Source organism: Puma concolor, chromosome B2 (assembly GCF_028749965.1).
Source record: "Puma concolor isolate L17-30 chromosome B2, mPumCon1.1.hap2, whole genome shotgun sequence".
Taxonomy (NCBI): Eukaryota; Metazoa; Chordata; class Mammalia; order Carnivora; family Felidae; genus Puma; species Puma concolor.
In genome coordinates this window covers 45719523-45746891 of record NC_141671.1, presented here as the reverse complement: position 1 = coordinate 45746891, position 27369 = coordinate 45719523, and the positions used below count along the sequence as shown (strand labels likewise).

The 27369-nt window shown below is 41.8% G+C and overlaps 1 protein-coding gene across 3 annotated transcripts in view; it reads left to right on the top strand.

Moving 5' to 3' along the window:
* The first annotated feature begins 3634 nt into the window (after positions 1-3634).
* The window catches only part of ADGRF1 (adhesion G protein-coupled receptor F1), a 42100-nt gene continuing 18365 nt past the window's right edge, over positions 3635-27369 (top strand). Inside the window, exons 1-8 of one of the 3 annotated variants that reach the window (XM_086707025.1) lie at positions 3635-4397; positions 16048-16114; positions 17819-17974; positions 19543-19600; positions 21607-21756; positions 23004-23177; positions 24851-24951; positions 25815-25873. In XM_086707025.1, coding sequence (XP_086563151.1) covers positions 17906-17974; positions 19543-19600; positions 21607-21756; positions 23004-23177; positions 24851-24951; positions 25815-25873 — 611 coding nt within the window. In that variant the 5' untranslated portion in view covers positions 3635-4397; positions 16048-16114; positions 17819-17905. Of the gene's footprint in view, positions 4398-15310; positions 17975-19542; positions 19601-21606; positions 21757-23003; positions 23178-24850; positions 24952-25814; positions 25874-27369 lie in introns of those variants that run through there. The other 2 variants (XM_086707024.1, XM_086707026.1) reach the window with 2 other exon arrangements.

The window sequence follows — 27369 nt, the reverse complement described above, 5'->3', positions numbered from 1 at the left end:
TTCTGTTTGTATTTCTCACCTGCCTTTTCTCGCAGGGTGCCTTGGTGGCTCAGTCGGTTAAGTGCTCAACTCTTGATCTCTGCTGAGGTCATGAACTCATGTTGCGTGAGTTCGAGCCCCGTATCAGGCTCCACACTGACAGTGCATTGCCTGCTTGGGGTTTTCTCTCCCATTCTTTCTCTGCCCCTCCCCCATGCACTCTGTGTCTCTCAAAATGAATAAATAAGCTTAAAAAATTCACAACAACAAAAAAGAGGAACACAGACTTTGAAGGCAGGCCCATCATTTACTTACCTGCTCTGTCCCTCCATTTCCTCACCTATAAAAGGGGAATGATGGTGGGAACTGCCTCGCGGGTTGCTTGGAGTATAAAAGCACTTGGAAACTGCTCAGAACACTACTTGGAACATAGTAAGTGCTTAGTAAATGGGGGCTGTTACTACGTGCTTGACTGTTGATCTCTTCTCTGATTTTCTGCCCAGGCCAGTGTTCATGTGTATAGATTGCTACACTTGTCTGTGATATGGATGGGAAAAGATTTCCTACAGTTTTGTGAGCTCTCCGTTTGTTTATTTGAGTATACCTTATATTCAGGCTAAGTAGCATTACAATGATTAAATACCACCCCCAAACAGTTTCTCATAAGCCCCTTTGACTAAGCTTTATCCTCAAATAACTTAAGAATTCCCATCTTTCTTTATTTTTTAAGCCCTGGTGTTGAGTGTTAAAAGACTATATCAGTTTTGATAAAATCTTTATTCGTTAGGAAAACCTTCTCACCATAATGTACATTTTACACTCAACTCTTCTCTTTACTGTTCCTTTCAGGTTTGTGTTTTCTTTTTAAAATTGTACTTGAAATATTTCTTATTGCATTTAATCATTTCACAGTGTGGAATAAAGCCACCTGAAACAGCTCAGGGCCTATCACACCCTCGAGTCACCATATCATTCAAGGCGACCAACTGTGTTTACAGCTCCTGGATTACAGCTTCTCTAAGACCAAGGGCAGAGACCTCCTAGCACCTCTGAAGGATAAACACTGCCCTCCAGGATCCTCTCCAGCAGCTCACCTGCTGACCACATTCAGATAGTGCCTCACACCCGGTGATAAGGCGTGATAAGATTTAGAAAACTAGTTCCAATAACGAGATTCTGTTCGCTTCGTCCTTTCTCCGGGGCCTCAGGGTTGTTGCTATTTATTGCTGTGACTCTACACTTTTACCAGGAAAGCAAGCCATCAGACTGCCCAGGAAACCAACGCAAACAGAGAGATGATTTGATAGGGTTCAAAGGGCTTCCTCGGCCCCCTGGTCTTCCTCCTTGTTCTCTTGGGCATCTATCTATAGGATGCCGGGGCTGGGGGCTGGTTTAGTCAAGGAAGTTCTGTGGTCCAGATGAGCAGATGATATAAAATATACCAGAGGGACCAAAACACATTCGTTTAGCTGCCTTTGTATGCTCAGGTGGACACCTTGTATCTGCTTCACAGGGGAGTGTGTGCGATTTTGCAGCCAAAGGAGAGTTGCCATTGTACCAGAGGAGCAAGCCTTCCTCAACTCTGCCTTCCCAGAAGACCAGCTCTCCTTGGGCTCAGAAGAATGATATGTCACCATGCTGCCACAGTGAGAAAAAACCCGTGTTACTCTCTTTTGCTTTCTGTCCTCCGCAGGGACTCCGGAGCCCTATAACCTAACCAGGAAGTATCGAATTCAGCCTCGCATGTGTTAGTAGATGGTTAGGAGGAAACTAGAAGGGTTGAGTAAGTGGCTTACTGGTGAGTCACCCATCAGTAATTCAAAAGCACACCCTATTTGTGAAACAACCTAAACATTGGGCATACTATGATCTCCTTCCATTAAATGCGGAATTAACAATTAAATATATTCATTTGTTTGGATTCAGATTTTCTCCAAAACCAATCTACTCAAGGAATTATTGATGTCTATTGGGTGCCTAATTTTCTACTATCTGCTAAAGTGTTTTCGGTCTAAGAAGAAACTATAGGGATCCCTTTGGTTCCAAGGGCCACATGCCAGCCCCTAGGAAGTTGCTGGGCTTTGCAACACGATGAGCTGGAGGTCACTAACAGACCTTCTATCTGAGCTGCAAGACCTCCCCCATTAAGCTCCAGAGTAATTGGCCATTTTGTCTGTCTTACTCCTTCGCCTGACCCCCTTCCAATTCCACGGCCACTTCCCTCCCTAAGTAATTAATAGACTATTAGTACCATTTTATAAACACATTCCCACTGTGGTGTCAGTGACTTCTGTGCTCCTACATGCACTTGCATTTTAACACAGACAATAGGAAACAAATAGCACTGAACTGAAAAGATGGCATTTAATTCTAGAACTTCAGACATCAGATCAACTGAGTGAGGACCTTCTGGAAGCCCTCGACCTTCTGTACTGAAAGGAAATTTGGTCTCCATTTGCAATTGGTGGATCTGGAAAATGCGCAAAACCCTGCAGAAAGGGCACAGCAGAGAGTGACATTGACTTGATTAGACTACGAGATCAGCTCTATTTTGCCCAGGCTGGTGGCCGACAAAGGAGGGATGGCTGATGCCTTTGAACAGTTAGGGGTTGTCAAGTCGTCTTTGTTCTCTTGATAACTTCTCCACTGGACCAGACTTAGTCCTGATCATGAAAAATTAGGCTATAGACCAAGTGGCTCAATTGGTATTGGAAACAAGAAGGGCACATTGTGTTTAGGCCTTCTTGACACCAAAGGTCTTCAGCATGAAATTATGAGCTCCAATTTTATTCGGAGAATTGTTCACTCTAAAAGAGATATTTCTATTAGAATCCAGTGCTCTGAAGATCATTTTCTCCTTCTGAAGAAGATGAATGTTTTCTCTTCTGTGATGAGAACAATGTACCTGATTGACTTCCCCTTTTCTTGAATGCTAGGAAGCTCTTCTCCTAAAGTTAAGCTTCAAATTTATAAAATAGTGTAGATACCTCATAGGTTTCTATTTGCATTCTTTTTCTTCATTGACACTCTATAGCTTCCCTTTTTTTTTTATTTAAAAAAAATTTTTTTTTCAACGTTTATTTATTTTTGGGACAGAGAGAGACAGAGCATGAACGGGCGAGGGGCAGAGAGAGAGGGAGACACAGAATCGGAAACAGGCTCCAGGCTCTGAGCCATCAGCCCAGAGCCCGACGCGGGGCTCGAACTCACGGACCGTGAGATCGTGACCTGGTTGAAGTCGGACGCTTAACCGACTGCGCCACCCAGGCGCCCCTAGCTTCCCTTTCTATCATTTGTGTAGTGTACATAGAACTTTCATAGTTCATGTTTCCTTATTTCTAGTCCAATATAATGTTTTTAAATGCATTGACATGGTGAGCCACCTCAAGTCACTTGCAGAATATAAGGGTGTTAGGGGCACCTGGGTGGCTCAGTCAGTTAAACGTCTGACACGCGATTTCAGCTCAGGTTATGATCTCGCAGTTTGTGAGTTTAAGCCCCACATCAGACTCTGTGCTGAGAGTGCTGAACCTGCTTGGGATTTTCTCTCTCTCCCTCTCTCTCTGCCGCTCCCCTGCTTGTGCTGTCTTTCTCTCAAAAATTAATAAATAAACACTTAAAAAATATATATGTGTGTGTGTGTGTGTACGTGTGTATGGTAATTTTCAAATCAGATGGGTCCTTAGAAAGCAAAGAAGCATTTATTAAAAAGTTAACATGATTCCATTCTAGGTTTTCTAAGGCCAAAGAGTATTCCACCCTCAGCATGTACGCTGTTGTTCTCTTTTGCCCATTCCATATTATCCCACGGGTAAGTCTGAGGTTCCTTTGTCTGGGAAAGAAGTCAGAAAAGGAAAAATAATATTGACCCCTATCTTCACTCCACTGGAATTGCCCACCTCCCCCTCCATTGGAATTATACACGAAGGGCCGCATTCCTTCCGCTTTATGGGGTATGACCCGCGGGTGTCCTGAGGCTGGACATGAAACTCGACAGAGTGGCATTTGATAGCAAACTGATCTAGGACAGAAGTGTTCCGCGTTCCCCTAGAGCATTTTTTTCCCCCACTTTCCTTTTGTGGTTTCAGAAATCTGTCTGCTGCAAGAATCGTTAGGTCTTGGGCTCAGATCTCCTTCCTCTTACCAGGCCTGGTATTGACTCCAAGTGGGAGGGAGAGTCAGCATAAAAGTATTTCTCTTTTCCTTCTTGAAGGGGGTGTGTCCCGGGCTTGTCTGCCTACAAGGGCAGCAACATGCACCAGGAGTTGCTTATGAATCAGTGGACCCGCATGAATGCCAGTGAGCTGCTGGTCAGATATTAGCGATGTCTTTCCAAACAGCATTAAGAAGTGATTGAACCACAGGTACTCTGGAGGAGGGGCTTCCTAAGGCTGTGATGTGAAGAGAGGAATCACCAGGTAAGCCCAATAGCTGAGATTTGATTCCTTAGACTGTGTATTGCTATCACCCAGTACTCACCTGTTGAGTTGAGATCCCTTTCCCCCGGGGAAAACTCTGATTTCAACATCCCATTTCCCAAAGAAGGCTAAATAAAGGAACAGAGGATGGAAAAAGCAACAAGCAGAGATGAGCAGAGAGTTCATCCTCTTGGTGACTATATAAATTGAGGGAATTTGCTGATTCGCAGACTCCAGGTTTGCTGACTCAAAGCACACACATCTCCCTATCGATTGTAACACAGAATAGGGGGTACCCTCTTCTTCAGGTGTGCCTGGGAGGTAGATTGGCTGGAATAAAGAAGGTGCCACCAAGGAAACTTACAAATATCAGTCTCACGACTTCCACTGGTTAGTAATGTATTAGCTTTAGCAATCTCTTAAAATACAAATATGCTCGAGAAGATTAAATTTATTTTCACTTTAGAATGAATTCATATAAGCTTTGCATGAACCAGTATAAATCTGGGAAGTACTTTGCAATTTAGCTCCTTCCCTGAACTGAGAAAAAATCCAAACATTGACCCTTACAATCATTTCCCTGCTCCTTCCCACTAATATATATAAAGCGATAACTCTATTTTCTGACTGACGGGCCTTGAAAATTGGTAATTTTTCTTTTCCTTTTCCTTTTTTTGAAATGAAAAATTCATTTATGTGAGCCTGATATCCTAGATATGGGAAGTTACTGGAGAAAGTACAGAAAGAAGATCAAGGTGGAAGAGATATAGATAAATGATACCTGTGGCTTTTCCGTGACAACACCTGTTAAACTAATCTTGATAATAACACACATTGGTGCGAAATTACAGATAGGAAAGAAATAATAAAAATAGATAAGCATAGGGGCGCCTGGGTGGCTCAGTCGGTTAAGTGGCCGACTTCGGCTCAGGTCATGATCTCGCGGTCCGTGAGTTCGAGCCCCGCGTCGGGCTCTGTGCTGACCGCTCAGAGCCTGGAGCCTGTTTCAGATTCTGTGTCTCCCTCTCTCTGACCCTCCCCTGTTCATGCTCTGTCTCTCCCTGTCTCAAAAATAAAAATTAAAAAATGTTAAAAAATTTAAAAAAATAGATAAGCATATATTCTATAATCTATTAGAATATTTGCACAGCCTTTTATTTATTTTCTTTTCCTGTAACAGACCACTGCTACTTACACAACCATCATCGAAATTAAGAGCAATCTTACAAAATGGCCACACTTAGTAATACTAGCAAGGGTTATAACCTTGCGCACATTATTTAAGCTTTTCGTGCTCTGATTACTACATTTGCTGAATGGGGGCAATAAGCATTAGGACTTAAAATCAGAGCACGTGCATGTTGAGATTTACCAGGTTGACTGGCAAACACTTCTGTTTTGTACACAGCCACAAACTGATGGGAACTGTTGTTGACATGCCTCACGGGTGTACACGCCCTGCCCCTCTAAAATGGCAGTCAATTTCTATAATTTTTTTAAAGTTTATTTTTATTTATATTTGAGAGAGAGAGCATGAGCAGGGGAAGGGCAGAGAGAAAGAGAGAGGGGGACAGAGAGAATCTCAAGCAGGCTCCATGCTGTCAGCCCAGAGCCCAATGCGGAATTGGACCTCATGTACCCCGTGGGGCTCAATCTCACAAATTGAACCTCACTTGACGTGAAGTGAACCAGAGTCTGCACTTAACGGGTTGAGCCACCCAGGCACCCCTATTTATTTTTTTAAGGTAGGGGTAGAGTTCCCATTACACAGTTTGTCTCTTGCTGTGCTGAGGGTAAGGGGAACACCAGATTTTTGCATCCACATGCCCTCTGATGTCATTCATTCATTCCACAATTAAAGGAATGTAAATATTCTCCTAAAAAAATAAATGAACACATTCATTTAAACTAGGGTCTGTAAGTGACCAATTTAGCACTTTGGTTGGGAGCAACAGTAAACCGGAAGCAGCCAGAGGGTACTGAGTATCGAAGGGCATTACCAGTGGGAGGGGTGTGCCATAAAGGGTGAAGAACTCAGACAGTGGAGAAGTGGTATCCGGGGTACAATGTCACTGAATTCTCAGTTTTGCTTAACGCCGCTTAGGAAACCGTAGTCCAGCCAATCTAAACATGTATTTACCACTTCAACAATATTCTGCCTTGTTTTCTTCCTCAAGCTCTTTGGCCGGAAAAACCCATAGCTACAGAAAAGGGGAAACTGCTCCCAGACACATCGGGGAGTTCTAGTTGTGTTTGAGCAGGGAAGTGCTCACAGGATGTCAGGGTCTCTACAGTTCAAGGATAGATAGACACCTGTTCTTAATAGTTGTGAAAATAACCTAGAAACTTGGAGGGATAGTGGAAAAGGTCTATAGTATCATGGCCTGAAACATAGTCTGTCACATGCACAGCTGATTCTAGCTTTGCTGAATGGTACACAAAACCCGTAGGGAAGGGAGGCCCTCTTACCACCCCTCTCCCCTCAAAGCCAAAGATAATCTCAGGGGGTCCTGTTCAATGGCAGGTGGAAACTTGGGCTCTGAGATGTTGAGAATGAAATTCCGTAAGAATCAGTGTGACAGTGCCTGGAACTTCATAAGGTTGGAGTAAATTCCCCGTGAGTAGGCAGTTGAATAAATAACAAGTAAAGAGGAGAATAGCAGTGGGGTATGTAGCCCTCAAACTGTGAAACTATAGTGAAATCTCGTTGATGAGGGTTCTCAGGCCCCCATGGTGTCTCTGGGTCCTCATTGTAAATGTCAGTTTTTAATCTCTGAGGCCCACACACCTTGGAAACTCTAGTTTTTTTTTTGTTTTGTTTTAAATAAAGTCTTTTGAAATTAAGATGTTAAATAAAGTCTAAGATAATTTCCTTATTTGCTTTTTTATACTAAGATTAAATAAAAAAAGACCCTGATCATATAAGTTCCTTTATTGTTTAGGGATAAAGCACCCATTTACTGTAAATTTGTGGTATTAGGATAGCTGGTCACAATGGAACAGGTTCACACCTGCGAAGTTTTGGGTAAAGAGACCTTGTCTTAAGGAGATTATATTTTCTTTTTTTTTTTTTTTTTTTTCAATGTTTATTTATTTTTGGGACAGAGAGAGACAGAGCATGAACGGGGGAGGGGCAGAGAGAGAGGGAGACACAGAATCGGAAACAGGCTCCAGGCTCTGAGCCATCAGCCCAGAGCCCGACACGGGGCTCGAACTCACGGACCGCGAGATCGTGACCTGGCTGAAGTCGGACGCTTAACCGACTGCGCCACCCAGGCGCCCCAAGGAGATTATATTTTCTATGAAAACCTTGCACACTTGTGTTTGTAGTTTAGCCTAATTTTGTTTGAAGACTTTTGTATACTTAATCTCTTAGCGAATCTGGCTAATTGTTTCCCATAAGAAACTTAACGATATAATTCTTACGTATGTTACACTCTACTGTATTGTTGATCAAGATACCAATTAAACAAGTAAATGGTAAAAAAAAAAAAAAAAAGACACAGTGGTGATACATAAGTCAGAATTTCACTATGTGACAAGGTGGCCTTTAAAACTGATAAAAGATTATCAAGATGTCTTGATAAAGAATGGTTCAGTCAAGAAACATAGTTGGGATAACTGGTTGTTCATTTGGGGGAAAATGAAAGTAAACGCCTATTTCATACCAAAACCTAAAGTAAGTCCAGAAGGATTAAAAGTTTAAATGTACTTTAAAATGAAAGTTTAGGGGCGCCTGGGTGGCGCAGTCGGTTAAGCGTCCGACTTCAGCCAGGTCACGATCTCGCGGTCCGTGGGTTTGAGCCCCGCGTCAGGCTCTGGGCTGATGGCTCGGAGACTGGAGCCTGTTTCTGATTCTGTGTCTCCCTCTCTCTCTGCCCCTCCCCCGTTCATGCTCTGTCTCTCTCTGTTCCAAAAATAAATAAACGTTGAAAAAAAAAAAATTAAAATGAAAGTTTAGAAGGAAACATAGAATATTTTTATAATCATTTTATAAAACATTTTTTTGAGGTTGACTCCTAGTTTAAAATACAAAATGGGAAAGATCGACAGATGTGATTTCACAAACATTTTGAGCTCTTGTGCAGAACATAAAAAGTTAAAAGACCAAAGACAAATGGGCACAGATTTGTAACAGAAGTGAAAAAAAGCCAATATCCATGTTACATAAAAGCTCCAAAGAAGCAGTTCTTAAGAAAAAGTAAACATTTCAATAGAAAAACTTAGAACAATGACTTAAAAAGTCAAGCCAGGAAAAAAAAAATACAAATGGCTAATAAACATCTGAAAAACAATGCTTATTCTTAGTGATAATCAAAGACATGGAAATTAAAGCAATTAGAAAAAAATTTTGCTTATCGATTTGGCAAACACTAAAAAAGATGCTGGGGACAGGCTGATGAAACTGGCATTTCTACACCTCACTGGGGTGTGGACAGGGGTACAAACGAGGAGGGCACGTTGGCCATGCGGATCAGAAGTCAAAGTGCACAGAGGCAGGACTTCACTCTAACCTGGAAAAATCCCAATTTGCCTGGAATTAAGGATATGCAAGAAGTTTCACAGAAGGAACATTTGAGGGCAGATGGTAAGAGTCCAAATAACGAATTTGCCACCATAATGCGTCTTTATCTGAACATAGAGCGGAGCCTGGAAGGTTTTGGAATATCAACTGCCATAATATTTGCAAGGTAGGGGGAATGCCAGGAAACTGGTTCTATTTCTAGAAGAATCACTTGGGGAATATGATTGAAAAACTTGCTTTTACTCATCGGGAAATTATGATGAAAATACTGTTACTAGGCATAGGGAAACAGAGAATGATTGTTTTTTGGTGTATTTGAAATAATTAAGATTTATCACTCTATGGCTCTAAGCATTGAATGGAAGTTGGATATTTGTGTTATTTAAAAAGATACACAGGAAGAGCTTGTTACATCTTTAATCTGAACTTTCACATAAGAAGTTGCCACAAAGCCTGTTCTCTGGTTCTTTCCAGTAGGCCTGATAAAGTGTGTTTTCATCCGTTGACACTGAAGACACTCATATTTGTTAGAAGGATTGCTTTGAAATGTATTCTCTTCTTTTTCTTGAACAAAGAAACCTTATTCGTAAGGAAGTCAGATGGAGATCAAATTAACAATCAGGATTTTCTTAAAATCATCTCCCAAGCAACAAAACGCATTGGCTCAAAGTCCAAGAGGAAGGTTAGATTGTTTTGGGGAGAGAAATTTAGAGAAATAGTTGATAAATTCTTTTTAAAGAATAAAAATCTCTTTAAAGGATAAACATTTAAAGATAAGTCTTTATGTAGGATTCAGGCCTGCCCTTTTCATTTTCTGCAAGTGTGAAATGGAAATAATTCCCACTGTATTTACAACATTGCCAAAATAACCAAATCAATCCATATGAAAGTATTTTGTAAACTAGAAAGAATTATTCTTATTTCTTCTTCTTATGTAACCATCACCTCCCTCAAGTGCCATGCAAATACTTTTTCAAAGGAACAATATGAGAGGAAGTTCAAATTCCATGGGTTTTACCCATGGAGTCATGTGAGGAAGAAGTCATCTGGGGATTCCAGGAAGGCTGGGTCCCCATTGCTGAGCTGAAGACTTGGCTGGAAGAAACAGCTTGGCACCTTCTCTGGAATGCCATTGATCATCCTTTAAGGGCTTGGTGGTAATGTTGACTCTACCGAACCAAGAGTGACAGGAGAAAAGCTTCAGTTACAAGGCGTTGGAATAGAGCCAACCCCTGAGGCTGGCAGTCAGGCTCTTACAACGGGATTGAGTTGGACTTGTCTGTAGGAAATGAACTGTATTAGAACATCCATATTGGGTGATGAGCTCAGAACAACAGTTCATCCTGTAACTAAGACACAAAGCACAGATGGAATGACTTAAAAAAGCCCAGAATCTTTGTTCGTGGGGAACACACGGCTGTGCTAGGCTGACAGCACCAGCATTAGGAGTAATCCCCTGCAACTGAAGTTCCCATGAGTGGCAAAGGACACACAGACTCGTAAAACGTATGTTAATTTTTGGAACAAAAAGGATCAGAGGAGGAGGTAGGGTCACAAGCTGGACTCTGAAGGGAGATCCCTTCGATGCAATGTTGGAGAGTTTAAATAGGAAACAGAGACCCCAGCAACCGAGAAGTTCTTCTCAAAAGTGGGTCTGGATTGCTGCTTTTGGAGTTTCTCTTAATGGGTAGAGTTAGGGTGTATGAACAGCCCTCCTGACTGTGCTGTGAACCGCCAGTGCTTGGCACGGTGCCTGGGAAATTGGAAGCTCTCAAATTAGAGTTTAGCAGATTGGTAAAGTGTCCTGGGGAAGGAATGACTGAGCTAAGTCATTCATCCCTTTGGTCTCTTCCAGGCTTAAAGTTTTAGGATTCTTAAAAATCACACCTCTATTCTCAACCCAAGGGCATCATTCTTAGTAGGTTTTCAGCCCATTTCAAAAGATGTTCCAGAATTAGAATAACCAGTTTGAGGAGAAAACAGGTATAAAGCCCAGTAAATTTTTTTTTAAATCTTTCCCAGGTTCTATTTGATGACTGACACACTCTAAGGAAAAGAACAATAAATAAATAATATGCAAATAGAACTTGGGAAATGGGCATATAACAATAGAATCTGAATGTGAATGGATTTGAACTCACCTTATTCTATTGGTTATTTTATAGAGGAGGAAACTGAGTCCAGCAAGGTTCTGTTTTGTTTTGTTTTTTAAATTTCACAAGTTCTGACAGATAAGAGACAAACCTGGGGTTGGATTCTAATTAATCTAGGTCTTTTCCACTATGTTTATACAACAGAAGCATGCTAAAAAACCTGCTAAAATGTGAAATACGGGCTTAAAATTTACCGTGCACACATATTTATGCAGATACTCACTGAGATTTTAAATAACTTTAAATTAGAAAAAAATTTTATTAATGTTTACTTATTTTTGAGAGAGAGAGATAGACAGAGTGCAAGCAGGGGAGGGGTAGAGAGAGGGGGAGACACAGAATCTGAAATAGGCTCCAGGCTCCAAGCTGTCAGCACAGAGCCTGCCACGGGGCTCGAACTCATAAGCTGTGAGATCATGACCTGAGTCGAAGTCAAATGACTAAGCCACCCAAGGCCCCCAAGATTTTAAATAACTTTAAATTGTAGTTCTTCCAGAAGGAGTTTGCCTAGCTCATAAGTTTCACCAGACCTCCCAGCATTTTTCCAGATGTGAATGGGTTGCCTTCTCTGTCCCCACCTATCTTTTCACCTTTTCTACTATATCTGCCTACTTAAAGGAGCACAAAGAAACTTTTCTCAAAGGCAAAAGGCCCAAGGATTCCGACACAAAGACAGATCCAATGAAAATGTTACCAAAGGGTTATAAAATAAGACATGAAATAAAACCAAGGTTGTATAGGTCCTCTGCCTGTAAAGCAAGCACTTCTATTTGAGTCATGATTTCTTTCAGATCCTAGCTGGAGATCTGCTCTTTGCAATAGCATGTGTGTGTGTGTGTGTGTGTGTGTGTGTGTGTGTGTGTGTGTTGTATACACGTGCCCATGTGAGTCCAAGACAGAGAGGAGGGAGACAACTCTACTAGGATTTCTTCTATTTATGGAGGAAGAAACAATCCCATAAATATTGGTGCCAACAAAGCAGCCCAACGGGTCAACCGTGCCTAAGATTAGAATGTTGCTAAAAATTCTGGGAAGTGTAGGTGTGAGCAGTTCCAACTAAGCACCGCTGTTGATAAGGTGACAGCTGTTGACATAAATAAATAATACTTGGAGCCCATAAATACATAACTGGAAGAATGGAGAGACAATGGACAGCCTTCTCCACAGGCGTAACAGCAAGTCTTAATGATTGTTCTCTGCAAACTGAAGGACAGGGATTATCAGGAATGAATTCACTTAAATGAATTCAAGGAAGTGACGAGAGTCTTGCCATGGCCAAGCCTTCCCTCTGCAGCCAGTGCCAACACAGCTGTGGCTCAGGCATCATTGGCCCCCAGCTGCCAAAAGCAAGTGATGTAAACACATATACTCTGATGACAACAACAGCTCCTTGTTTGTGGCTAAGGCACACGGATTCAGAGAATTTTTAATAATCAGGACCCTTTCAGTTTGGAAAGGAAGTCCTGAGAATACCACGAAGGTTGCCTCGAGTAAAGGCAATGTTAAGTGGGATTTAAGATTACCGTACCCTACACACACACACACACACACACACACACACACACACACACACAGTATTTCTTGACATCTACACTGTTGATGACTCTCCTTTGAGTCAGATAATTCAGTTACTATGAAACTGTATTACCTTGAGGCTGAAATCCATCCTTCTATTTACATAGCGGTGGCCATCGACCTGGGAGCGTCTTTATTTAGTAAGTTAATTTGGTTCACAATCGAAGTCAAATTCTGACACAATTCAACAAGTAACTGTAAAAACTGGTGCTAAAATTGAAATATTAGTAATGTTCATTTTAACCACTAACACGATTGAGGCTTATCACCCGCCAGGTATTGTTTTGGTTACTTTGTATGCAATAATGCATTCAACTCTCGTAAGAACTTCTGAATTATATACTATTTCCTCCATGTTATAGGTTAGTAAACTGAGGTACGGGAAGCCTGAGAAAATGTCAGAGGGCATCTACTTGATAATATCAAAGCTGGTAACTGAACCCTGGACAATTCAACTACAGTGCTTGTTTTGATCCATGTGCCTTGAGATACCATTTTCCCACCTTTGACTAGTTGGCAAATAGAGGATGCCCAGTTCAATTTGAATTTCAGAAAAACAACGAATAATTCTGGACAATGAATCGTGTCCCAAATGTTGTATGGCACATACTTAACACTGAAACATTAGCCATTATTTACCTGAAATCCAGTCTTCCAACTCTATCTAAGGAGGAGGTGTTTACACCAAGGGAGCAAAGAAAAAAATTTGATTAGTTTGAGCTTTGGTCCCAAGCCCCAAATTAGAATTCAAATCACAGGGTTGGCCTTAGGGCAGAACTCCTTTTTCCTATCCCAGAACCAGTCTAGAATAATAACTCTCAAACCTGCCTGGAGGCCAGCATCTCTTGGTAACTTTAATAATGCACATGGCTGGGCCTAGCCTGTTTGAGATTTAGCAGGCTTAGGGTGGGATGCAGACACTTGCATTTTCTAATGAGCTTCCCAGTGTTTTCTTTTCTCATCCACTTCTTCTTTCCCCATCTTGTTTTATAGTCTAGCTATTCATGATTGGCCTACAGAGCGGTGACTGAGAATCACTGTTCTGAAGTCCTGACTGTAAGTGACAGTTTACCATTTCTAGCAAGTCCGAGGAGACAGCCTGGAATACACCCTCCACATGGGAGGAAGAGTGGATAAAGGGGCCAAGAGTATGAGAAAGAGTTTCCTTACGACGCCCAGGCTGTCATCTAGGCCTTATTGGGTTGGGTTTGCAGCCTCCAGTCTGGACAACATAGGTGAGAAAGAAGATTTTTCAGAGAGAGATTGAGAGGGAGAATTGAGAGAAAGACCCATATGAGGGCGAGCCTCCCACTGGGACACAGACCCTGGCACAAGGACAGGATAGATCACACCTTACAGGCACAGAGACTGTTTCCCTCTTTGAAATCTTCACCACTACAGACCGTGGTCCAAACAGTGCTCAGGAACTGACATTAAAATGTTTTCCCTGGAGGTGGAGAAAAAGTGAAAATGGGGTTGGAAAGAGCACAGGCTTCCTCTGCAATGTGGCTGCACTCCAAGAAGGTATTGGAACTATTGGGACTTTATCAAGATGAAAAGTTTCTGCATAGTGAAGGAAATAATCAACAAAACTAAAAGGTAACCTATGGTATTAGAGAAGATATTTGCAAGTGACATATCTGATACAGGGTTAGTATCCAAAATCTGTAAAACAACTTAACGAACTCTACACTCAGGAAATGAATAATCCAATTAAAAAATGGACAGAAGACATGAATAGACATTTTTCCAAAGAAGACATTCGGGTGGCCAACACATACATGAAAAGATGCTCAACATCACTCATCATTAGGGAAACACAAATAAAAATCACAATGAGATATCACCTCACATCTGTCAAAATGGCTAAAATCAACAACACAAGAAACAACAGGTGTTGACGAGGATGTGGAGAAAGGGGAACCCTCTTGAACTGTTGGTAAGAATGCAAACTGGTGCAGCCACTCTGGACAACAGTATGGAGATTCCTCAAAAAGTTCAAACTAGAACTACTTTACTACCCAAAAATTTTACTGCTAGGTATTTCCCTGAAGAATACAAAGGGATACATGCACCCTGCTGTTTATAGCAGCATTATCTGCAATAGCCAAGATATGGAAATAACCAACTGATGAATGGATAAAGATGTAGTATGTGTGTGTGCGTGTGCGTGTGTGTGTGTGTGTGTGTGTGTGTAATATTACTCAGCCATAAAAAAGAATGAAATCTTGCCATTTGTAATGACATGGGTAGAGTTGGACAGTATTACACTAAATTGAAATATGTCAGTCAGAGAAAGACAAATAGCTTTCCACAAATGTGGAATTTAAGAAACAAAACAAATGAGAAAAGGGAAAAAGACAGAGAGAGAGAGAGAGATAAACCAAGACACTTTTAACTAAAGAGAACAAGGGGCGCCTGGGTGGCGCAGTCGGTTAAGCGTCCGACTTCAGCCAGGTCACGATCTCGCGGTCCGTGAGTTCGAGCCCCGCGTCAGGCTCTGGGCTGATGGCTCAGAGCCTGGAGCCTGTTTCCGATTCTGTGTCTCCCTCTCTCTCTGCCCCTCGCCCGTTCATGCTCTGTCTCTCTCTGTCCCAAAAATAAATAAACATTGAAAAAAAAAATTAACTAAAGAGAACAAGCTGATGGTTAACCAGAGAGGAGGTAGGTGGGAGGATTGGTTAAATGGACAATGGAGACTAAGGAGGGCACTTGCTGTGATGAGCGCCAAGTGATGTATGGAAGTGTCAAATCACTATTTTGTACACCTGAAACTAATATTACACTGTATGTTAACTAACTGGAATTTGAATAAAAACAACAGCAACCACACACACAAAAAAACAAATAGAAATGTCCAAGGGCACGTCTCAGAAATTATTAAGTTCCGTTTCACAGAATTGTTCTGTTATTTAACTATTCTGTTCTGTTATTTATACATACATACTCCTACATTTTATTATACGTGTGTCTATACATGCACATGTTATAAAATATATTTCTTTTTATCGAGCCTGGTCAAAATGTTTGAAAAACACTGCCCTAAGCACAAATACCCATCACTTTGAGAACGCACAGAGCAGGCCAGAGGGAATAGGACCCGAAGAAGATAAATTTTGAGAAGCAAGAATCTATAAGAACGATCTGGAGCATAGGCTGCTGCTCAAAGAAAGTTAAAATCAGTAGATTTCGAAGGAGTTTTGGCAAGTGGGAAGGTAGTGACGGGAGAGGACCAAAATTCATCTAAGGGGAGAAGATAAACACAAAAGTTGTATGTGGTTCATTGCTTATTTTTCTTACGTCCCTAGAAAGCCCTGGAAAGGATCGCTGCTGACACGTAGGCCACGCCTGTGGTAGCCTTTATCCTGTCCCTAATGCCTTTTTTCTCTTCTTGTAGACCAGAGGGCAAAGTGTGGGGGCCTGTCAGGGCTTGTGTGAGGGTTAAGGGACACCCAGGAAACAAGGTAAGAGCTGGAAGGCGGGGTCCAACTCTGCGTTTTCTGTGCTGCTGGTCAAGCACACTTATTCTAATGGTGGGTTATCGAGGCTAGGAATCCTATTTTTTCGTCGTTTCCTATGGCGATGTGAAAGAATGTTGCGAGCCCATTGCACTCCTTCATTTCTGTCGATGCTGTCCAATACCACTTTTCAAACATTGTGAGAAAAACCCCACGTAAAATGTGCCATCTTAACCATTTTTAAGTGTGTGGTTGCAGTAGTGTTGATTAAGTATATTCACATTGTTATACATCAGATCTCTGGAACTTTCTCATCTGGCAAAACTGAAACTTAGACCCATGAAATAGCAAGTCCCCATTTCCCCCTCCCCCAAGCCCTTGGCAACTGCCATTCTACTTTCCATTTCTATGAGCTTGACTACTTTAGATACTTTATACAAGTGGAATCATACAGGATTTGCCTTTTTGCAATTGGCTTCTTTTTCTTAATGTAATGCTCTTGAGGTTTACCCATATTGTATCATGGGACAGGATTTCCTTTTATTTTAAGGCTGAATACTATTCTGTGCCTAATAAAACTTTTGGCAATAGCAGAAATGTTCTGTGTCTACACTGCCTAATATTGGTAGCCGCCAGCTACATGTGGTTATCGAATACCTGAAATGTGGCTGGTGTGACTGAGGTGTTGCATTGTTCATTTCATTTTATTGTAATTAAAATTAAAATTCAGACTGCCACATGTATCCAGTGGCTACTATATTGGACAGAACAATTCTAACTTACGGTGATTTTTTGTTGTTGACACCAAATAACCCGGGTATAAATGATGAATTTTGTGACCCAGACCATGTGCTGAATTTTGTCTCAATTCTTCTCACATAACCATAAGCTTGAGGATAATTCGTTGATAATTACGTCAACTATAAAGAAGGAAATTTGCTGCATTGCTTCATTATTTTATGCTTAAACACTGATTCCATATTATTCCATATATATTCCAATATATATTCCATATATATTAATGCTTCTAAGGATCATTGGTTATTTTAATGCTTGCTTTTACTGATAAAAGGGAAACCGTGAAATATAAAAAGGCTGGATGTTGAATGCATTTAGTCACAAAGTTAAGCAAGTCATAATTTTAAAATAGCCTGTGTTGGGGCGCCTGGGTGGCTCAGTCGGTTGAGCGTCCGACTTCGGCTCAGGTCATGATCTCACAGTTCGTGGGTTCGAGCCCCACATCAGGCTCTGTGCTGACCACTTGCTCAGAGCCTGAAGCCTGCTTCAGATTCTGTGTCTCCTACTCTCTCTGCCCCTCCCCTGTTCACTCTTTGTCTCTGTTTCTCAAAAATAAATGTAAAAAAAATTTTTTTTAAATAAATAAATAAAATAAAATAGCCTGTGTTTAGGCAAATTTGAGTGCTCTTGAGCAATTTTCTGGGAAGTTTGGAAAGACAGAGACTTAATACCTTCTGCTACTGGAGCGAAAGTAATGGTATCTCAGGCTACACATGTGAAATGGAAAAATCATCAAACACTCAGGGCTTCTGATCTGCTCATTTAGACCCAACCACTGTGTGCATTTTTAAATTTTGGCTTGAACGACTTGTTTTTTTGTTTTTGTTTTTGTTGTTGGTGGTGGTTTTTTGTTGTTTGGTTTTTTTGGTTTTGGTTTTGTTTTTTTTTTTTTGTTTTTTTTTTTTGCATCAGCTTTGCAGCCTTGCATGGTACATCAATCGTCTGGCCACAGACCGTGAGCCCGGTTGAGTCCACGGTAAGGAGGGAGACCAGCTGAAGATGAAATTCCGAATGCTCTGGCTCATCTCTTTCTTCACACTCACCGACGGCGGGGAAGGCTTCCTGGGGGTGAGTTGGCACATGCCCCATTTTTCCTCCTTACCGCCACTCTTCTCTCCCTCTGCACTTTGAGAACCTATCACTCCCTCAGCAACTGGAGCTATATAAGTTAGTAGACTTGGAATCAGAAGTCCTGGGTTCTTGTCTCAACATTACCAACATGAGCTGTGTAGCCTTGGACAAACAGTTTCATCTCCTCGAGCTTAGATGATCGAACTGCAAAATAAGGAACTCAGACTGAACCATCTTGGAGATCTCTGCTAGCTCAGCACATTCCTTCCTATGGTTTCTTTGACCAAGAAGAGGCATACAGATTGGCATGGGCAATCCTTGGACTCTCTTCCCTCTCTACGCTCACTTTCTTGATGCTTTCATCTAGGATCATGGTTTTAATGTTCTCTGATGGCTCCCCAATTTACATCTACCTCTCAGCCTTTTCCCCTGAACTCTAACCCCGTGTATCTACTACCTACTTGCTATTTCCAGTTGGGTGTCCAATAGGCCCCTTAAGTTAACGAGTCCAAAATTAAATTCTTGAGTTTTTCCTTGCCAAGCTTGCTTCTCCTTTCTCATTTCAGCAAGTGGTGCCATTGTCCCTCTAGATGCCTGGGAAGAAAATTTATTTTCGTGCTTGACTCTCCTCATAATCCATATCTAAACCATTGGCTCTTGTTTTGTTTTGCTTTATCTTTATAACACACCCAGAATTCAAACATTTCTCATTACCTCTATGGCTACCACCTCAATCCACACCTTCAGTATCTCTCACCTGTGTTATTGCACTAACTCTTGAGATGCTCTCATTGCTTTTGTGCTTGTCTGTTCCTAACATGGCTGCGGGATTGAACCTTCTAAAAAGTAAAGTAGAGCATTCTCACCTCTGTTCAGAACTCTCCGGTGGGTTCCTATCTCACTGAAGTAAAAGCTAAACCATTGCTATAGCCTATAAAGATCTACACAGCCTGTCTCCTTGGAGATACTCTCTGATCTCACTTCTTGCCCCTCTCCCCTTACCCATTCCGCTGAGCTACTCTGGCCTCCTCATTCTGTCCTCCCATGCCAGGCATGTTCTCATCCCAAGGATATTGCATGTGCTGTTCCCTCTGCCTGGAAAGTTCTTTTCCAGGGATTCTCAGTTCCTCACCTCCTTCAGGGTTGTGCTCAAAAGTCGCCTCAGTGAGGTCTTCTCTGGCCACCTCTCCACCATCCCTGGCTTGGATTTTTATTTATTTATTTATTTTTTTTAATTTTTTTTCTTCAACGTTTATTTATTTTTGGGACAGAGAGAGACAGAGCATGAACGGGGGAGGGGCAGAGAGAGAGGGAGACACAGAATCGGAAACAGGCTCCAGGCTCTGAGCCATCAGCCCAGAGCCCGACGCGGGGCTCGAACTCACGGACCGCGAGATCATGACCTGGCTGAAGTCGGACGCTTAACCGACTGCGCCACCCAGGCGCCCCTGGCTTGGATTTTTAGATCCATAATTTCAATTGTTCTGGGAGTTCCAACAGCGCCTTATGAAATACATCATTACAAGGCCATGTTGTAATTATTCTTTTGTTCCCCTCTTAAATAGAGAAATGAAGGCATGAAAACAAAAAGAGGACTCACTGTGAATAAGAAAAATCATCCAGGTGAGACTCCTGTAGAGTGTGGTGTGATAGACACTGGTGCCAAGGGACCAGGGTTCAAACCTCAGTAGTGCTTATGACTGGTGGTATGACCCTAAATCTGTGAAATGAGAATAACAGCAATCCCTACTAGCAAAACATTTGTGAAGGTTAAGTAACATACGAAGGCATAGCATCCTGCACCATACCTGACAAATAGCTCCCCCTTTCCTTCCTTATCTCAGTCCTAACAAAGTCATTAGTGGGTACAACTCTCAGTCGAGAAATGGGTTGTGTTCTGAAATTCAATTTGTCGTTCTGACGTTTCAAGCGCCGAATATATTTCTTGGAAATAATGATGTCCACAGATGGTTGTTCGGTTCCTGGGTCAGTCCACAAAAGCCTTTCACCAGTGCAGTGGTCTGTCATAAAACAGCGTTCTAATGGTGTCATTGAACTTACCACCATGCAAGGCTGGCTATGATTCTTCAGAAAGTGAAATAAAAATTCAATTTGGAATGCCATGAATACATTTTCCCTCGGAGTAAAAATACAGCTAGTATTTATTGAGCTGTTACTAGATGCCAGGCACTTTACAGCTAGTATTTATTGAGCTGTTACTAGATGCCAGGCACTCTTTTAAGTGCATTAGACAAATTAAATCCTCACATTGACCCTCTCATTTAGGAACAGTGGTCATCTTTATTTTATAGATAGTGAAATTAAATACAGAGCTAGGGGCAAATGGAATGATTAAAACCCAGTCAACCTGACTCCAGAACCAGTGCCATTAACCTCTGACACTGACCATTCCCCCACCTCTTACCTGCTTGGGCAGTGGGAACAGGAGTCCCCTTAGCTCTCTCTACTTGGTGTGGCTCCCAAACCTGGGGCAGAGGCTCCAGCCTACAAAGGGAGGGGAGAGAAAGAGGCAGGGCTGAGGCTTTATGGAGTGAGATGGTGGAAGTTATGGCAGATAGGAAGCTCTTATAAATGTTCTGGAACATGTTAGCCTCAGCCAGCTTCCTGCCTTCTGAAAAGTCTAGGGGTTGATCTGCTGATTTTTTTTCTCTACAAATTTCCTTTTGCTTGGACATCCCCACCAGGTCCCTAAGAAATGGGACAGTCTCATAGAAGCTCCCAGCTCATCTGTCCCTGCAAAAAGCATGGATGTCCCGAGAAATCTAAGACTTCTAAGAGATTTCACTGCCAGTGGAAATCAAAGGAGACCCAGAATAAAAGGATGTTCACCTTTTCCCCCTTTTTCTCTAAGGTCCTTCACATTCTCAATCTGGGATCCATAGACGAGCTTTGGAGGATCTTGAAACCCCATGAAATCGTGCACTAACTTTCACGTGAACGTGCCTAAATGAGTTCTGGGTGAGAGAATACTCACAGGACTCATATTCTTTCTGAGCCCAGAATGCTTAACGGCCTCTCCTTAGGGAAACAAAAGGTGCTGCTCCTCAGTGATAAGGCATTGATGAGACTTGAGTAGGGTCTGGTTTCGTTTGGCTTTTGCACATCACATAAGGTACTCAAACTTGGCTAATTGCTGGAACCTCTTCCCAGGAGAAAAAAGGGCTCTTTGCTAAGTGTGAGACTGGGGGTTTTATGCCAGAGATACTTCAAGGAGCCTAGAGCTGAGAGAGTAAGAAGGAAGAGTGACTCGGATTTTCTCCCATCTTCTCCCTTGGGTCTTGATCCCTGAAACGTGACCTTGGACGTCCTGAGGAACTGTGTAAAGTCAGCAGGGGGAGGCCAGGGTGGGTCAGGGAGAGTGGGAGCAGCTGCCTGAGCAGAAGTGGGGGGATAGACATATATCACTCACATGTGGGACTGCCTGCAAGTGTTTGCTCTGGACGCTCATTTGTACTTAATGTCTGGACAAGCAGATGTCAGTAACAAGCTTTGTGGCCCAGCCTGTGACCCCCCAGACTACATGTGATGGTTGCTTCATGGTGGCTTCCTTGACAATATTTGTCTCTCAGGCTGAAAGAGGAGACTCCTGACTCTCTTCCTGTCTTTAGGCTCAGTCCAGGAATATGAGCTGCTGCTTCAGGTGGCCTACAGAGATTCCAAGGAGAAGAGACACTTGAAGAATTTTCTGAAGCTTTTGAAGCCTCCATTGTTATGGTTACATGAACCAATGAAGATTATCAGCGCAAAGGCCACCACATGTAAATCTGCCCTCTGGGAACTGGGAGTAGAAATGGGGAAGGTGGGTGTATCAGTCAGGATAGGTTAGGTTATGCTATGGAGACAACCATCCCCACCATATCTGTGGCCGGAAAGGATACATGCGTTCTTCCTTCTTCACGCTATATCTCTACTGCAGTTTGGCAGCATGGTTGTGTTTGTGTCACTTGGGAATCCAGGCTAATCAATCAGAAACTACCTCAAATGTACCCAGTTTGAGCCAAAAAGAAATGGAAAAATAGAGGGTTTCACATTGGCAGTTGAATTCTCCACCTCAGAAGTGACACACATTAGTTCTGCTCACAATTTATTGGCCAAAACTGGTTTCATGGTTCCTTTCAACCTCGGGGAAGGGGAGGGGGTGGGGGCAAGATATGTAATCTTACTATGTGCCTGGAAAAGAGTAAGAACTAATTGACAAACAGCACTAATGACCACAATGCTGGGGTTCAGAGATGTTAAACGATTTGTCTAAAGCAGTAGTTGTCAAAGTATGGTGCCCAGATTAGCAGCAGCAGCATTATCAGGGAACTTAATAGAAATCCAAATCCTTGGCCCCATCCCAGACTTACTGAATCAGAAACTTTGGGATGAGACCCTCCAGGTGGTTCTGACATATGGCAAAATTAAAGAATCATTCACTGCATATCATGATGCATGTTTTCACAAAGATGTCTGGTGACTTTGTTCCAGTTTTTTGTCTATTATAAAGGAATGCCTTTTGATGGGGCATTTTTGGTCAGTTAGTTAGGAACTGAGACTACAGAATTGGCTGATGGAATTTTTCCTCATGACTCTCAAAAATGTCTCTCGGTGTTTGCCATCTTGCTTAAGGGGCCTACCTAAAAACGGTGTTAGGTAGATAAGAGGAGCCTGAAATGAAGTAGTGGAGAAATACCTTCTAGAACTCTTAAATAGCTATCAGGTTTGTATACCCTCTTTTGCTTCTCTTTGCCATTCCAAGGGCTATCTACTGGGCATTCATCCTTCCTTTGGATGCTTGACCCAGCCACTTGATTTTATGTTTGCCAAGCGTTTGATATCAGCCTCAGAATCTATTGAGTTGGACGTTTCCTTACCTTAAACACATCGCCATCCTAGTTTTATCCTTCTGGCTTTTGGTGGGAAACACTGGGTTCAGACTCTAAGTCAGAAACAAGGATGAGAACTCAGCGCTAGTCAATTGATAAATCAGACCCCGCGAGACCAAGCTCTGTTTTCTGTGCAGACTGTGGGCACCAGAATGGGGTCCTGCAGTGTTCCTGTGAGGACGGCTATTCCTGGTTCCCTCCCTCATGCCTTGATCCCCAGAAATGCTACCTTCACACGGCCGGAGCCCTCCAGAGCTGTGACTGTTATCTCAACAACCTCACCCAGAGCCTCAGTTTCTGCGAGAGAGCAAGTAAGCACATCAGGGTGCTGGGAGGAGAGCTCCAGGCCTGCACCCTGGCACCCAACAAGCCATGGAGAGGGAACCCTAGCTCTTCACCCACGTATTCCACTAGCAGAGCTAGTGTTTGCAGGGTCATCAAAAGGTGGTAACAGTATACCCCACTAGGCTTAACTGCACACAGTGAGAACATCCTAATTGCAGAAAATTCAGACGTGCAAGTTGATATTTGAGCATCAATTCAACCCTGAGGTTCATCTAGCTGAGCTCTGCAATTCTCTGATTTTATTGAGATTTAGGGAGATGCACCGAAATCCCAAGTAGGGGAGCTGCTTGAGTAAATGATTTTCTTTCCTGCCTTCTTTCATTTCATTTGCCAACATCAGCTTTCAGAAAAGGGAAGTCTAGAGGTGTGAGAGCAGGGAGGAGCACATAGTGATTATATTGAAATACATGTTCAAAATTGCCAACAGGTAGGTGTACTGAATGCATTACCAAACAAAACAAGAAATTAAAAGTCTATTTTAGGAAACCAGTGGAAGCTGAGTGAGCTGTCGCCTTAGGTTTATGTTCAGTGGGTGATGAGGCGAGCCAAATGACATGGGCTTCAGGGCTTGAAGGTCTTTACAAAGTTTCCTCAGAGATTACTCCAGTTATCTTGAAGCTTTGGATTTGGGCAGAGCTGAGCGAAGAGTGAAGGAGAAACTGAAATAGCCCAGATCTTCTGGACATTTCTCGCTCCCCTTCCCAGGACGATGCCAATTCACAAAGGCAATGCATATTTATGAAACACCATCTTTATACCCGGATCAGAGGCAAATTCTGGGAGGACACAATGAAGCACTTCTCTCTATGTATGAATTAGAAGGCTAGTCGGGGAGGTTAGGCTACAATACAAGAAAGAAGATAATATATTTTCCTCAACAAATTTGAATGAAAGTCTACCTTTTGAAGGGTGGTCTGTGTCTATTCCATCTTGAAGAGAGACAACCATGGATGAGACAGGGATTACACTCACAAAGGTCTTCCCAAAGTGGAGCAGGGACATATAAACGTGAGAAATGCTCACAAATAGATATGTCTGTACAAGAGGTTGTAAAGGGGGTACGAACAAAGGACTGTAGGAATTTAGAGGAAGGAAAGAATCTTTGCAACTGGGGATCAGGGGACGGCTTGCACAGGAAGTACATTTCACTAGGTCCTTAATGAAGGATAAATGGTATTTATCCATATAAAAATGGGCAACAACTTGTCCCTGAACAGAAAAGTACCAGCAATGGGTAAACAAGCATATGCTAGAGATAGCAAGTAGTGTTTTATTGTTTTGTTTTGTTTCTTTATTTTTAATGGGGACAGTATTTAAGTTCAATGTCTAGATGGGCATGTACTTCAGGGTTAAGTGACTGATTTTTTTTTTTTTTTAAACCACACATGGTGGCCACACGTTTACCTACTTATAAAGTTGTCTTGATCACCAGCACTTTCCTGTTACGTTACAAATTCACAGTTGAAAATCTAGTTTTATGTATACTTCCTATATTATTTTAGGTGAACAGTCATTACAAAAAGAAATTGAAATACTGCTGTTAAATAGATGGGCTCCAAATGTACTTCTGTAATTTTATGCCGTCATAAATTCAAGCGAATAATTTTTATATCTATCAACCTCTTTTTATTTCCCGTAGAGGTTTGGGGCACTTTCAAAATCAATGAACGATTTACCAAAGACCTTTTGAATTCATCTTCTCCTTCATATTCCAAGTATACAACTGGAATTGAAATTCAAGTAAGCACTTTCTGCTTATTACATAAGAAATTGTTGGCTAAACATAAGTTCAAGTGTTTTCAATTCCGCATGTTTATTTAATGCATATTCTTAATCATTCACATTCAATGAGTTATTACAGAACAGTTAATCACATAGCTCACAACTGACGTACATTGAACATTCTCTTTCTGGGAGAGTTTTAGTAATTGACTTCGTTCCATTTCTCTTGTGTTCACTTTTGCTCATTTATGTGAGTCATATCCTACCGAGTCTTCTTGATTGTTTTCTGTTTTTTTATTTGTCAAAAGAAAATTTTCATGATCTAGGCTCAATTGTCAGCATCTGGGATTTGTTCCGGAAAGAAGCTTCTCTTGTTAGAGGCTAAATAGAATCATTGAGAAAAATTCTGGACTATATAATGAAGTCATCCAAAAATTCGGTTAGTGCCCGTCTGCCTCGGATGATGGTTCAGATGTGATTTTCACTGAAGACATACACAGATACTTTCCAATAGATTCAGTTTCAATGCATATGGAAATTTATGTCGTATTTTTATGAGGGAGAAAACATACATTTCGGGGGTAAATTTGTGTTATCTGGCACCCAATCCCCCCTTATAACAAATTGGTTCTTCCATCTTTATTAGCAAACTAAAAAATAAATGGTGTGACTCGTGTGTGTGTGTGTGTGTGTGTGTGTGTGTGTGTGTAGATTCTCAAGTGCCATTTGAACTATATTTGTATAATAGCAACTACCTCTTGTGGTATCTCTTTGCTCAGTGGTTCTGTTGGTAAATTTATTATCTCCATCAGTTTTTTGTTTAAATATCTTCCTCGAATGGGGGCAAAGATCAACATGTCGCCCTTTTTTCTGTTTGTAAGCTTAAAGAAGCATTCAAAAGAATTCAAGATTTTGAGTCGGTTCATGTCACCCAATTTCGGTAAGTAACACAATGGCCTTAGAAGGGCATCCTCAGAATTGTGCACCCATCCTGCAGAATTCCTAGTGCTAGGTTCCCAAATGACCTTGACAGAAAATAGGGCAGAACTGGTCTTTCTAGTATTCTTACTAAAACTAGACAAAAGTCTGTAATGCTTAGCCAAAAGGCCGAGAAGCGATTCTGTAATGCTTTTAAATGTCAGAAGAGGAAACTTAAATATTGAATGGCATTCTCCAAGCTATAGATTAGAGACTGGGACTGCAAACCCACAGTGGGAGAACTTGGGATGAAGCAGGAGATCGTGGTGTGCACGTATGGAACAGGATGAGGGGTGGAGATGAGGGTTATGGGTTGCAGAGGGATGGTTTTTCTCTGTCCTAAGCACAGGGAGATATGGTACAAAGCTATATAACTGGGAGCCGTGGGGGCAGCCTACGGCGAACCATTATATTTTTCTGCAGGTATCATGTATGCACCATAACTCATAACCCAGTAGGCATTGTCTACAGCAAATAAAGAGATATTTAGTAAATTATCTTTTTGTTTATGCTTTCATTCCAAAAGTGATATGGTTAGTTAGCCATGTGTACATTGATTACTAACTATTTATAATCTGCTGGATAGAGGAAGTGGCTTAGAGGTCAGAGAACTTGACTTCATATTTTTTTTTTCACAGTTAAAGAATAGCTATAGGAAATTTTCAACAGCATTTGTCACCAATATACTGTCCTGGATCTTATCCTTCCAGATATCCCATGTTCTTATATACAGGCCCACGTGGATAATTTTCTTTAAAATTCAACACTAGGAAGGACACTGCTTCTTTTTTCTTTCTTTCTTTTTTTAATGTTTATTTATTTCTGAAGGAGAGAGAGACAGAGTGGGAGTGGGAGAGGGGCAGAGAAAGAGGGAGACACAGAATCTGAAGCAGGCTCCAGGCTCTCAGCTGTCAGCACAGAGCCTGATGCGGGGCTCGAACTCACAAACCACAAGATCACGACCTGAGCTGAAGTTGGACGCTTAACTAAATGAGCCACCCAGGTGCCCCACTTCTTTTTTCTTATACTAAAGTCTATACAATGAATCATATTTTCCTTCTGACTTTGCAGTCACTGAATGCATAGACAAATTTGAAACTTAATCAGTAATTTTTGTCTTCAATATTCATATTTTTCTTTACCTTGGTCCTGGCTTTCCATTTATATTTCTTCAAAAAAAATTTGTTTTCAATGTTTATTTTTGAGAGACGGAGAGACAGAGTGTGAGTCAGGGAGGGGTAGAGAGAGAGAGGGAGACACAGAATATGTAGGCAGGCTCCAACCTCTGAGCTGTCACCACAGAGCCCGATGTGAGGCTTGAACTCATGAACTGTGAGATCATGACCTGAGCTGAAACTGGATGCTTAACTGACTGAACCACCCAGGTGCCCCTCCATTTATATTTCCTATGTATATTCCATTCCAAATGTCTTATAAGCTGTCTCCAATAATTTGTAG